General features: G+C 37.4%; 1 protein-coding gene across 2 annotated transcripts in view; it reads right to left on the bottom strand.

The window, feature by feature from the left end:
- The window catches only part of LOC150081790 (flavin reductase (NADPH)), a 115,505-nt gene that overhangs the window by 60,443 nt on the left and 39,827 nt on the right, over window positions 1–15,235 (bottom strand). For both annotated transcript variants that reach the window (XM_090379670.1, XM_090379671.1), the window contains exon 2: window positions 14,692–14,853. In XM_090379670.1, coding sequence (XP_090235796.1) covers window positions 14,692–14,853 — 162 coding nt within the window. The remainder of the gene's footprint in view (window positions 1–14,691; window positions 14,854–15,235) is intronic.

The following is a 15,235-nucleotide window of genomic DNA, read 5'->3' as shown; positions in this document are numbered from 1 at the left end:
AACTAGAGGGAGTAATACTCTTGATTTGATTATCAGCAGTGATTCTTCATGCATTAAGAATCTGCAGATAAATGAACCACTAGGTGGCAGTGATCACAGTGTGCTGAAGTGGGATTTACTCAAAGAGGTAACTACCATTAGGGGTAAAGGGAAGGGTTATTGCTTCCGTAAAGGCGACTACGATGGACTGAGACAGTATTTAAATTCTATACAGTGGGACCAACTGATGATGTTACCAACAGCAAATTCAAAATGGGAAGCATTCAAAGAACGTATCTTGGAAGCTACTAGGCTTTACATACCAACTAAGAAATATTGTTCAAGGTTTAGGCCAAAATGGATGTCAGATGAACTAATGAGGCATATTGCAGAGAAGAAAAATGCATGGGATACTTACAAATTAACACGACACAGAAGCCTATGATAGATACAAGTTGATATGCAACCAAGTTACAAAGGAGGTTAGGCAGGCAAAGGCAGATTACGAGAAATCCTTGGCAAGGGATGCAAAGAAAAACAGCAAAGAGTTCTTTACTTATGTAAACTCTAGAAGGAAGGGGATGAATCAGATTGGTCCACTTGATATTGATGGGTCAACTGTTGATGATCCTGCTCAGGTAGCTAACAAACTAAATGAATATTTTGCATCGACATTCACACATGAGGAGTTATTCAGCAAGGGGAATGCCAGAGGTGTATTCAACTCTAGCAGTAAGCTACAGAATCTTGAAATAACTGGGAGTAAAGTGGAGGAGAAACTGTTGAAGATAAACACAAGAAAGGCACCCGGGGTGGATGGGATCTATCCAGTTATATTAAAGGAGGCAGCAAAGGAAGTAAGCAAACCCTTAGCCATAATTATGAGAGCTTCCTTGGACTCAGGGGAGGTACCCATAGACTGGAAATGTGCAAATGTGACCCCAATTCACAAAGGAGGATCAAAGGCTGACACAAGTAATTATAGACCTGTGAGCTTAACTTCTGTTCCAGGAAAATTAATGGAGGCACTGGTTAAAGAAGCACTGCAGGATCATTTAGACAAGACTTCAGTTATAGCTCAGACACAGCATGGTTTTGTTAAGGGGAAGTCTTGCCTGACCAACTTGATTGGATACTATGATGCAGTCACAAAAGAACTGGATGCAGGGAATAACTTTGATATTATATACTTGGATCTTAGAAAGGCTTTTGATACTGTTGCACATGGAAGACTGCTACACAAATTGGAGCAGTGTGACATTGGAGGCAAATTGCTGCTATGGATAAAGGGGTGGTTGAGGGGGAGAAGACAGAGAGTGGTAATCAATGGACACTGCTCATCGTGGACTAATGTTATTAGTGGAGTCCCTCAGGGCTCAGTGCTGGGTCCATTATTGTTTTCTGTATTTATAAATGATATTGATGATGGTATATCAAGCTTAATGTCGAAGTTTGCAGACGATACAAAGGTTGGCAGGGTTGTCAAGGACACTACTGACACTATGCTGCTGCAACAGGATCTGGAAAGGTTGAGCAGATGGGCTGAGAGGTGGCAAATGAAGTTTAACATTGACAAATGTAAAGTACTACACATGGGAAACAGCAACCCCAGAGCAACGTATCAACTCTGTGGTACTACACTGACAGTCGTAGAGAATGAAAGGGACCTGGGGGTGGTTGTGCAGGCAGATATGAAGTTCTCTGAGCAGTGCAGACGGGCTGCAAGAGTAGCTCATGGTGTATTGTCAATGATATATAGGAATTTTTGTAGCAGGGATAAGGAGGTGATTATTCCCTTGTATAAGGCAATGGTCAGGCCACACCTAGAGTACTGTATACAGGTCTGGAGGCCTCATTTCAAGAAGGATGTAGAGCTGCTGGAACGAGTACAGAGAAGGGCAACAAGATTAGTGAATGGAACAAAGGGGTGCTCTTACGAAGAAAGGCTTAAGTTTTGCAAATTACAGTCTGGAGACTAGGCACCAGCGAGGTGATCTGATAGAGGTGTATAAAGCATTGAATGATTTGAGTATGCTCAATGCTGATGGGATTCTTCCTCTCGTTCAGAATATTCACCTGAGAGGGCATAAATTCAAATTGAGGAAAGACAGATATAGGATAGACGTGCGGAAATTTGCCTTTAGCCAGCGAGTGGTTGGTTGGTGGAACAGACTTCCATCCCTTGTCGTGGAAGTTGATAGCCTAAATAAGTTTAAGGCTCAGCTGGACAGGTATTTTGAACGAACAGAGGGGTGAAGTGGAAGTCGTTTTTATTTTTTTTTTTTTTGGCTGATGCTGCATAAGCTTGCTTTCTTGCATCAAATGCCTCTACTAATGCTAAATACCATCAAAGTTAACGGGAAGGGCTTTTGCTTTCGTAAAGGTGACTACAGATTTAAAAACTGTCTCAGACCAGACGGTTTTTAAATTCTGTACAGTGGGATCAATTGATGTTACCAACGTTGAATTCTAAATGGGAAGCCTTCAGGGACTTAATTTTGGAGGCTACTAGGCTTTTCGTTCCAACTAAGAAACACTGTTTAAGGTTTAGGCCTAAATGGATGTCAGATGAATTAATGAGGCTCGTGGCAGAGAAGGAAAATGTATGGGATGCATATAAATTATCAGGTAACACAGAAAGCTAAGGCAGGTATAAACTAGTATGTATCAAGTCACAAAGGAGGTTAGGCAGGTGAAGGTAGATTACGAGAAATCATTGGCAAAAGACGCAAAGAATTCTTTATTTATGTAAACTCTAGAAGGAAAGGGATGAATCAGATTGGATCACTTAATAGATGGGTTGCCTATTGATGATCATGCTCAGGTAGCTGATAAACTGAATGAGTATTTTGCATCTACATGTACACATGAAGAGTTATTCAATGAGGGGAATGTCAGAATTTTATCAAAATCTAACATGGAGCTAAGTGATTTTGTAATAACTGAGAGCAAATTGGAAGAGAAATTGTTAAAGTTAAACATAAAAAAGGCACCTGGGGTAGACAGGATTTATCCAGTTATATTAAGGGAGGCAACTAAGGAAGTAAGAAAACCCTTAGCCATAATTATGAGAGCTTCCTTGGACTCAGGGGGAGGTCCCCATGGACTGGAGGTGTGCAAATGTATCAACAATTCACAAAGGGGGTTCAAAAGGTGACACAAATAACTATAGACCTATTAATTTAACTTGTGTTCTGGGGAAAATAATGGAATCACTGGTTAAAGAAGCATTGCAGGATCATCTGGACAAGATAGAAAAGACTGCAGTAATAGTTAAGACACAGCATGGGTTTGTTAAAGGGAGGTCTTGTCTACCAATTTGATAGGATAATATGATGTGGTCACAAAGGAACTGAATGCAAAAATAATTTTGATATCTTATACTTGGATAAGCTTTTGATACTGTTGCACATGGAAGACTGCTGTACAAATTGGAGAGGTATGGCATTAAGGGTAAGTTGCTACAATGGACAAAGGGATGGTTGAGTAGGAGACTACAGAGAGTGGTAATCAATGGATACTGCTCTTTGCGGAGTTCCCCAGGGTTCGGTGTTGTGCCCATTGTTGTTTTGTATATTTATCAATGATATTGATGAGTGTATATCAGGTTTAATGTCCAAGTTTGCAGATGATACAAAGGTTGGAAGGGTTGTTAACGACAGTAAAGACAGTATGCTAATCCAGCTGGATCTAGATAAGTTGGGCAAATGGACTAAGTAGCAACTGAAGTTTAACATTGACAAATGCAAAGTACTGCATATGAGTAGCAATAACCCAAGAGAAATGTACCAACTATGTGGTACTACACTCAGGGAAGTTGAAAGTGAAAGAGACCTGGGAAGGGGTAATTGTGCAGTCAAATATGAAGTTTTCTGAGCAGTGCAGACAGGCAGCTAGGGCAGGTCACAGAGTTTTGTCTGATATATAGGAATTCTGCTAGCAGGGACAGGGAGGTGATTATCCCGTTATACAAGGAATGGCCAGGCCACACGTTGAGTTCTGTGTATAGGTCTGGAGGCCTCATTTTAGGAAGGATGTAGAGTTGCTAGAACGAGTCCAAAGAAGGGCAAAAAGATTGGTGAGGGGAATAAAGGGGTGCTCTTACCAAGAAAGGCTTAAGTTCTGCATATCGCAGTGCCTGAAGAGTAGGCACCTGCGAGGTGATCTGATTGAGGTGTATAAGGCCTTGAATGGGATGAGCAAGCTGAATGCTGATCAGATTCTTCCTCTTGCTCAGATTAAAAACTTGAGGGGCATAGATTCAAATTGAGGAAAGACAGTTGTAGAACAGATGTGCAGAAATTTGCCTTCAGGTAGTTAATGGTGGAACAGACTTTCATCTTTTGTTGTGGAAGCTGATAGCCTAAATAAATTTAAGGTTGAGCTGCACAGGCATTTGGAACAAATGGAGGGGTGAAATGGGAAGGTTTTTTTTTTTTTTTTTTTGGCTGATGCTGCTAAGCTTTCTTTCTTGCATCGTATGCCTCTACTAATGCTAATGATACATAACTATGTCCTTTAACCACCTTATTTTGAAGCTTTAGCCGCAAAAAAAAAAAAAAAAAAAAAAAAAGTGTTCCATTCTTTCCAATATCAGGGCCATATATTCTAATAGGCATGGGACTTATGAAAAAAAAAAAAAATTTTTTTTTTTGTATAATAAAAAAATTAACAAAGATGCCAGCTCTTCTTGGGTACATAAATTTTGATCACCACCATTTATCCACAAAAATCAATACACCCATAAAACAAAAGCATCCACCAAATAGCCTACAACACAGAAGTGTCAAAGGCATACAAGGATCCTGACCCGTGGCAATAACTTATTCCCGAAATTAATAACTCACTAGCTAAAGTAGAATTTTTGACAATACAGTACACTAAGATTTTCCTAAATCTAAATTTATGGTTCATCTAGTTCTACCATTTATGATTACAAAAATTTATATGCATCCATTCTATTATCCTTCTCAGAGCTTTACAGACCTTAATCAGGTCCCCTTTAAGGCAGAAATTTTCAAAGTGGGTGTTGTCTGTTGTCCTAAAGGTTGCTGCTAAATTTTGGCATCATATTAGCATTTCTTCACTTAATTTCCTTTCACTGCATATACAAATGTAACTGATTAATTAAAATATGATTAATAAGTAATAAATAAAAATTTTGACTTCTCAACTTTATAGGTTTCACATGCATCATTTCTTCATGGCTGACGAGCTCTGGATACATTCTTTTTGAAAGATAATAATAAATGTAATTAGTTTCAGATAGCTTTGGTTAAACTTGTGTGTAGTATTGCTCTCCCTCTCATCTACATGTTTGTGAATCAAAACAAAGGAAGTTGTGGACTACTGCATTCAGTATCAACTGAAAGACGAGGAAAAAGAGGGATACAGTATCTATTTATTAAAAAATATGATTTCAGTGTCAGATTAGTTTTGCACATAATCATCATCAGCCATTTTCAATCCACTGCAGGATGAAGGCCTCTCCAGCAACTTTCCAGTTCCTTCTGTTTTGAGCATAAGGCCATCCATTTACAACCCACAAACTCATGAATTTCATCTATCCATCTCCACATTTGTCTTCCAGGTTTTCTTCTAGCTCCTCTTGGATACCATTCTGTTATTTTCTTAGTCCATCTGTCATCATGTCTTTGAGCTATGTGTCCTGCCCAAGACCATTTTAGTTCTTTAGTTTTGATAACAATGTCCTTTACTGGAGTTTGCTGCCTAATCCATGTGTTTCTCTTCTTATCTAACAGTCTGATTCCCAATATAATTCGTTCCATTCTTCGCTGTGTAGTTCTCAGCTTCTCTTCCATTCTTTTGGTGAGTGCCCAAGTTTCACTTCCATAAGTCATGGTGGGGAGTATACATTGGTTCATTATTTTACGTTTCAGACAAACTGGGATATTGCTCTTCAGTATGTGACTATATTTCCTGAATGCTATCCATCCAAAATTTATTCTTCTCTTGACTTCCAGCCATTTATCATTATTACAGCTAATAACTTGTCCCAGATAAGTATATGACTCCACCTTTTCAATTACTGCTCCTTCAATCATTATTTCCCTTTCTGTGGCATACTTGTTCATCATTACTTTTGTTTTAGCCATATTCATCTTTAATCCAAAATCCTTATTAGCTGTGCATAACTGATTAAGATTTTCCTCTGATTCTTTGGGATCGTGGCTTATGACCACAATGTCATCTGCAAATCGTAAATGGTTTAGGTACTCTCCATTCACATTGACTCCTTTCTGCGACCAGTCTAATCTTCTGAAAGCTTCCTCAAGGGCAGCAATAAACAGCTTCGGAGATATTGTCTCCCCTTGTCGAACTCCTTTCTCAATTTTAAATTTCTTACCGTCTTTGTCTAGTCTAATAAAGGGAGGTAGCACTCTGATATATTTTCTTCAAAATCATAATATATGGGATATCAATGCCTTGTCTTTCCAGTGCCCGAAACATTGCCTTATGCTGTATGGAGTCAAATGCCTTTTCATAATCCACAAATGCCAGGCATAATGGTGTTTTATATTCATTTCTTTCTCCATTAGCTGTGATATTACATGAAGGTGATCCATAGTTGAGAATCCTGTCCTAAAGCCAGCTTGCTCTTTCGGTTGATTCTCATCAAGTATTCTTTCTAATCTGTTAGTAATGACACTTGTGAACAACTTGTAGATGTGGGATAACAAGCTAATTGGTCTATAATTTCCAATTTATGATTTATATCCTTTCTTATGCAGCAAAACTATGATTGCGTTATTCCACTGCTTAGGTGTCACACCTTTTCTAATGCACTTTGTGAAGAGCCTTGCCAGTTTTTGTGTTATGTCTCTTCCTCCCAATTTTAACAACTCTACAGTAACTTAATCTTCCCCTGGGGCTTTCTGATTCTTCATTTTCTTCAATGCATGTTCTACCTCATCAGGAAGAATATCGGGTATGTCGTATGTGTTGCCACTTTGCAATCCATCTTCCCCACTGCTGGCATCATTCCCCTGCTCCTTGTATAATTCTCTATAGTAGTTTTCTGCTATTTGAATTATGCCTTCTCTGCTGTTTATAAGTACACCATTGCTATTCTTCAGTTTCAATATCATTTGTCTTTCTCTGTATTACTGCTCATGGCTACTGATTTAAATCCTTTGTTTTCCCTTAATGCTTGTTCTACTTTTCTTGTGTTAAATCTTATGTCCTCTCTGAGTCTCTTTCTAATGGCTTTGCATAACTCAGTATACTCAATTTTCTCCCTGTCAGTGTTTTTCTTGCTTTTCATTTGTCGTCTTCGGTTCATCATGACAAGTGTTTCTTGGATAATTTTTTCTTCTTTGGATTTCTTTTTCCCTATAGGTTTCTTGGGCTTTATCACTTTCAAAAAGTTGTAATATTCCTCGTCGATATCTTGGTCCTCAGCAGTCTGCAGAAGCTCATACTTGTTCTTAAGTTCCAGTACATACTGCTTTTTTCCTCTTCTGTTATCTCAAAGACCTTTGTATTATTTACTCGAGTCAGTTTTTTCCCTTCCTTTCCTACATCTATATCAAGTGTACTTCTTACCATTCTGTGATCACTTCCAACATTTACCTTATTCAGGACGGTAACATCATTCACAATATATCTTCTGTTAGTGAGGATGAAGTCGATTTCATTAGTAGTTAATCCATTTGGACTCTTCCATGTCCACTTTCTGTTCACCCTTTTCTTGAAAAAAGTGTTCATTACTGACAGTCCTTGAGATTCTGCAAATTCCCCAAGTCTTTCACCTCTTTTATTTCTTTCACCAATTCCAAAATTTCCTATAGTTCCCCTTTCTGCGCTGTTTTGTCTTTTTCCAACCTTAGCATTGAAGTCTCCCATAATAATAGTGTAGTGGATTTTCTGCTCATCTAGAAGACTCAATTTCTGTGTACATTTCTTCAACCTCTTCATCATCATGGCTCGATGTTGGTGCATAAATCATTATAATCTTTAGCTTGTACCTCTTAGAAATCTTGAGTATTAGTCTTGACACCCTTGGTGATGTATTTTAGAATTGCAAAATATTGTTTTTAAAATCTTTATGGACCAGAAACCCAACTCCACCTTCACTCCTTCCACTATTTCCATTGTGTACAGCAGATTTCCACTTGATAAACTTAGAAGTGATTCATTTTTTCTTCTTGTTTCAGCCAAACCAATGATATTCCAATTCACATTTTCTAATTCCTTTTCCAGCTCTAATATCCTGTCTTCACCGATGAGTGATCTTACGTTATAACAGGCCAGGTTCAGTTTCCGTGCATGGCAGCCTGGTCGTATCCAGAGATTCTTAGCACCCTCTGCTAAGGATCTGCAGCGAGATCCTCTTGCTGCCGTAAGAGGGAGAGTGAAAGCTGCTGGGGACTGAGGGCCATTTGTTTCGTCATGCTGTCATATGCTGGAGGGTTTGGTCTTTTCCTCTTCACACTGACCAGGCGTCTTGAAGAGAACCACTCTACACGTTCGTTGCCACCTAAGTGACGTAACAGGGCTTACCATCGAGAAGGTGTGCACGAGTGGATTTTAGGGAGGCAGGCCAACCGGACTTCTCCTAAATCTTCTGTAATAGAGAGATTTGGATCCATCAGTGTTTTAGGCTGAGTGTCTGATAACACACAGAATACCTGTTCCCCTCTAAGCCCCTTGCACATAATATAGTGTGTCAACATTAAATCAGTTTAGAAGCACTGCTCTAAGGTATCTAAAATCACCATGCTCTACAGTCCACATATCTCAAGTTTTTAAACATATGGGTACCCATTGCCAATATCACCAAGCATTTTGCCTGTCTGAATCTTTTAAAGAAGCTCAAGTTGTTTTTTTTTTTTTTCAGGTGTAGTTGCCATGCTTGGATAAAGTATTCCAGGTGCAGCCTCACCATTGTCTTATAAAATGAGGTTCCCAAACCTTTATGCAACCTAACTATTGCCTTATATAATGAGATTATTACCATTGCTAGCTAAGTTCCTGTATAATCACTGACAGAACTGCTTGAGCTGTTCTAGTAGCCTGTTTGCAGTTTCAGTTCAGACCGTAAAATTACTTCTAGCTCTTTTTCTTTATTGATTGAGTTTCATGCTACTGAAATGGTATGTTATTCTAGGATTACTGTTACACAAATGCTGCACTTATCAATAATGTGTTCTTTGATAGGCATATTTTAATGAATTTTTCTAGATAGTAGTGAATATCCACAAAATATTCAGAAGGCATAAACAAATTGAATCAGATGAGAAGAATAGCATTTTACTATCAAAGCTCAATCTCTTGTACTCAATCAAGTGCTTAATATCCCTGCTACTGGGACTGAAACTAAGGATGAAATAGATTCACCAGTTTAGGTTAGTAACTGTTAATTTAACCCTGAATTAGATGAACAGGGTCGATTTAACCCTGACAGGGTTGACTTGACCCCATGCATCTAGGAATGAAAAACGTACAAAGAGAGAAGGAATGTCAATATGATAGCTGCCTACTGAACGCTAAAAAGACAAACAGCCACTGAAACTAGCTGGCAGTTTAGCCCAGTCTAGTGTATAGGAAACCCAGTTTGCAGCCATCTATGCTTGTTAGAGACATGGTCTTTCATATTTCTGCTTCTACATATATTTTTGAGTATTCTTATATAAAAGTAACCTATTTATAAATCTGTAAACATACAAAATAAACCAGAAGCACATCCTCCAATATATATATATTTATTTTTTGATTAAAATTCTAATGTGATGGGGCAAGGGCAACTTTCAAGTAACTTCCAAAATTTCCATTTAAAATGTAGTTCAGATCACTTATCAGCAGTAAAATATCAGAGAACTTTTCTTAAAATAGAAACCAGTGTTTATCATTAAGATACTTCAATAACATTATTGGTAAAATAAATCAGCCCTTTAAACTCTAATACTGCACTTTAACTTCATATTTTCACTTCTCCATTCTCACGAATATTGTCATGTTTGCACTCACGCACGCACTCACTCACTCACTCTCTCTCTTGTATAATTACTCAGCATGGAGCTAGAGTTAACAAGACTTTCATTCAGTAAAGGTACATGAACATTAGTATTTTCTTTTTTAATGATCTCAAAAAAAAAAATTTATGTACTAGGTACATAATCTGGCAGGCATTGAAAACATCTTTAGATTGTGACATCACAATTGTAGTAATGAATAAAAATACACACTTTTATTTGAAAAAAATAAAATATTACACTGTATTGCTGCTACAGAGATCAAAAATTAATTAATGGTTAAACAATTCACCTAATTGGTTAGGTGAATTGTTTAACCTAATAATAATATTAGGTGTATGTGGACTTCCTCTACATTTTTTTCATAACACAAAAATTTAAGTAATCCCACTAAGAACATTTTCCACACACCTAATTTTCTAAATTACAGTTTTACTTTCTAACAATAAAATATATATTCCTTTTCCTTTCATTTATAGACAAATAAAAATAACAACAGCTACAATTATAACATACATATAAATTTACATCACTTTTAAGCTTGACTAGTTGTGGTCAGGAGCGAGAGTGCATAGCACACGTTCCTTGATTGGACCAGGGTTCAAGCCCGTCACTACTAAATACGATAAATATTTGTACTGACGATTTATTGTAAACTCTACTGACTTGGTTGTCATGCCGGAGTATAAACAGAAAATTTATTTTTTTTTTTTTTTGTAAGAGAAAAACTAAGTTCTAAGTCAATTGAAGGGAAAAAAAAAAAAAACCTCCCCCCTCCAAGTAGATTAATGAAAACTAAATGTCTTCATGGCCTTATTCCACTAATAAAAAGTGCTATCAATAGCTTTACTTAAGTTAGCACACTAAATTCTACTTCTAACAAACCTTGCTCTGCACATTTACAACTTCTTGAAAATCCACCATGACTTCTTAAATGCTTATCTCCAGTTAATGTTCCAGTGAGAAAACCCACTTGCTTAACTCCAATCCTAAAACCCAGTTGTGTTCTATTTCTTGCAAAACAGAATGTTAGTCCCATGCTTGTCTGCAGTACTCAGATTTGTAGATAAGAATGTATATCTTTACTGGAGATAACTCAGATGTAACAATCTGTATTGGAATAATCATATCACAAATTTTGCTATCTCCATATTAAAAAAAAAAAAAAAAGTGACTCTTTCATTCTCAGTATTAATTTGTGTAATCAGTTTGGATTTGTTCGGAGTTGCTAACTCCGAACAAATCCAAAATAGATAATCCCAGAACCTCTTAAATTCTATATAAATCCAAAGAGGGGAGTCAGTTAATTAATGATCTCTCTCTCTCTCTCAGGAAACCCTTTCAGTTTTCCTCATGCCTTTTTCATGGATATTTCCATTGCTACTATTCTGAAGTGACATCGGACACCACCCCTTTTTTTCCAAACCACTGGGATACATGCTTATTTGTTTAAGGATTTATTAGGCACATTAGCATCTATGGCCATAGTGCACCAAGGATACATACATCACCTAGTCAACCTCTTCCACAAACTACCTAGAAACCGTCCGTCTAATCAACGATCGCCAGTATGGATTCCATCAGTGTCGATCCACTGTTGATATTCTGGCTTATATTACGCATTTACGGACAAATTGAATGGAAAAGTTCGGTGAAACACAAGCAGTTGTTCTTGACATCTCAAAGGCTTTCGATTGTGTTTGGCATAAGGATCTTCTAAACAAGCTTCCATCTTATGGTTTGCCAACTGTTTTTTGTAATTGGTTATCCAGTTTTCTCTCTGATTGCCCACTGAGGGTGATAGTAGATGGCTCTCTGTCTTCTAACTTCTCCACTAATGCTGCTGTCCCCACCCAGGTTCAGTTCTTTCCCCCACTCTTTTCCTCTTGCATATTAATGACCTTCTTCCATTGACTGGAAATCCTATCCATAGTTTTGCCGATGATAGCACATTGCATTCCACTTTCCATTTTGAGAAACTTTGCCCTGCTCAATCAGCTTCAACTTCTCGAATATCCACTACCAATTCCTTAAATGCCAATATCCTGTGAGGCAAAGAAAACTTATTGATTTCATTCCTTCTAAAACTCAGTCTTGTCTTATATCTCGCAAAAAAGGATTCTTCTGCTCCTGTGCTTATCTTTGGTTACACTCCAATTTCTAGGCAAAATGATATATCTCTTTTGGGGATTACCCTGACTTCTTATCTCTCTTAGCACAAGCACATTACAAATATTGCTTCCTCTGCATCTAAAAAACTTGGTTTTCTCTTTCGCTCTCGACATTACTTTTCTTCCTAACAGCTGTTCACTCTGTACAGATTGCAAATCCACCCTACCATGGAATATTGTTCCAACGTCTGGGGTGGTGTTCCCAAAACTCTCCCAGGCTTCTAGATTCCATTCAGAAGAGGGCAGTTAGGTAAATTAATGACTCCTCTCTAATAGAGTTTCTCCACTCACTGTCTCATAGATGTTCTATTTCTGCTGCATGCATTTTCTACAGATACTTCCATGGGAACTGTTCTTCTGGATTGGCTTCTATAATTCCCACTCTCTTTCAGAAGAGTCCAAACACATGCTGCCACCAGCCAACATTCATTTACCGACCAACTTCAAACTCGCAGAACAAACTTTTCATCTTCATAGTTAATTCATTCATCTGCCATTCTCTGGAACGACCTTCCTTCATATGTATTTCTTGAAAATTAGTCAATAGAAGTTCAAGTCTAATGTCAACAAATATCTTCTTTCATCTTCTCAACCTCCAACCCAAGCATGGTACTAAGTACAGTAATACCCCAACTTATGCGAACTCTGAGTTACGCGGTTCTTGATTTTTTCGTTTGGCAACACTGCCGCCCACTATCTTCAAGGTCGTTTTTCATATGCTATCGATATACGGTGCGACGGCGGAGAGTGAGAGCGAAAGATGAACAAAATTCAACTTTGCTGCTGCATAAAATATAAACTGTCATATTTATATGTGTGCGTTCGAATTCGTGCTCAACTTTTGTCGGAAATTACATCATTTTCACGAATAAAAAAAAAAAAAAAAAAAACTTTCCAGGCTTTAAGGTTTCCAAAGACTGATTGACAATGATGGTCGGCGGGAATGGCGCTGGTGACTGCAAGTTAAAACCTCTTTTAATTTATCGCTCTGAAAACCCAAGAGTTTTAAAAATATATATATCTAAAATTAGCTTACCAGTGATTTGGAAGTCAAATCATAAAGCTTGGATGACAGCTTCCGTTTTTGAGGACTGGTTTGGTCACCACTTTATACCAGAAGTCTAACGTTATTGCAAGTCTAAACAGATTCCATTTAAATTGATCCTTCTTATTAACAATGCACCTGGTCATCCTCCTGCCACCCTAATTAATTTCGACCGATGTGTGAAAGTTGTGTTTTTGCCTCCAAACACAACAGGCTTGCTTCAACCGATGGACCAGGGAGTCATCAAAACATTCAAGGCCTAATACACTAGGCGTTCGTTTGCACGTCTGAATGAAGCTATGAGACAAAATAGTGAGATATCTGTTAAAGACTTTTGGAAACAATTCAATGTTTTAGATGCCGTAAGAATCCAGGGATGAAATTCACAAAAAAACATTGAATGGTGTCTGGAAGAAACTTTGTCCATTTTTTTTCAAAAACGAGACGAAAACAATGCCATAAACTGATCATGTCGTTTATATGATAGAAGTTGTTAATCTTGCCAGGCAATTAGATTTGGAAGTCAATGGTGATGATGTCAACGAGCTGTTGGATTCACATAGTGAATCCAACTGCAATTGTATAACCAACTGTATAAATAACTGCAATTTTATTAAATATTTTTATTTTAAACAATGAATGAGCTCAGAGATGCGTGAGAAAAACATCACTGAATTATCCGACACTTCAGACCCAGTTCCACCAGAAGAGCATAGACAATTGCAAGCTTGACAGAAGGTCTCAGCTCAATTGAAAAGGGCTTAAAAATTTTAGAAAACAGACTCCAACGAAGAACGCATTATAGCTACAAAGCAAGGAATAAAAAATTATTAGCTTGCTACGAAGAAATTCTGCGTGAAAAAAAGGCGCTGTGTCGTCAGACGAATTTGTTAGATTTTATGAAGCCATCGACATCGAAATAACTTTTTTACGTAACTCATTTATTTTTTTAATACATAATTTGTATTAATATGTATAAATAACTGCAATTTTATTAAATATTTTTCTTTTAAACTAGTGTTTTTGTTAGTCTTTGGTCCCAATTAAACAAAATTTATATGTATTTATATGCAAAGTTGAACCCCGACTTACGCGAATTTGACTTAAGCGATTTTCGTCGGACCCACCTATCGCGTAACTTCGGGGTATTACTGTAGTACTATAGGTTCTAATACTTCTAGCGTTTGAGATTTTCATAAAAAAAAACAAAAAAAACCTAAATTCACAGTTAAAACTTCACTCCCACTTTTCTTATTCCTCACATATCCTTTTTACTTCTGTTCTTTATAAAATCGAAGGCTACAGAAATTCAGGTCCGATATCAGCAAGTATTTGTCTTCTCAAATCATATATGGAACTGAGTACCACAGGTCCCAACAGCCATTGGTGTTTGTGCTACTACTGGGGGGGGATGGGGGGGTTAAGCCAAAACACTGTTATGAACATTAAATCTCTCAATTCTTTATATTAATAATGCAATGACAATCATGCTTTTACTCACTTAAATCATTACGAGTTCCCAGTGCTATTATTACTCCATCTTGTCCAAAAAGTGCTTTATGAACATCATTCATATTTAATACATCACCCTGTATGATATGCTGCACTTTCAAACTTTCTGGCAGTTTAGAGGGATCACGAACAAAAGCAGTCACTTCACAACCTAAAAAACAAAAAATATTTTTTAAATATATATTTTTAAATACTGAAATAATATCACACACATCAAAGAGAAAAAATTTATGTTAGATTTCTGTGCCACTTTCCAATTGTTTTAGACTCCAGCTACTTTCTATCAGTGTTTAACATATGCTCTACAGACCACTAATTAGCATTAGCACATGATGCAAGAAAGCAAGCTTTTATAGCATCAGCCAAAAAAAAAAAAAAAAAACACCCTTATTTCACCCATCCCCCCACTCCAAATGTTTGTCAAGTTCTGCCTTGAATCAATTTAAGCTATCAAATTCTACAATGACAGATGGAAGTCTGATCCACCAATCAACCAGCCACTGGCTAAAGGCAAACTTCCACACATCTATCCT

The sequence above is a fragment of the Mastigoproctus giganteus genome, chromosome 8 (assembly GCF_048544385.1).
Source record: "Mastigoproctus giganteus isolate SK-2022 chromosome 8, ASM4854438v1, whole genome shotgun sequence".
Classification (NCBI taxonomy): Eukaryota; Metazoa; Arthropoda; class Arachnida; order Uropygi; family Thelyphonidae; genus Mastigoproctus; species Mastigoproctus giganteus.
Note: the sequence above shows the minus strand (reverse complement) of the source record. Positions and strands in the feature narration are given on the sequence as shown.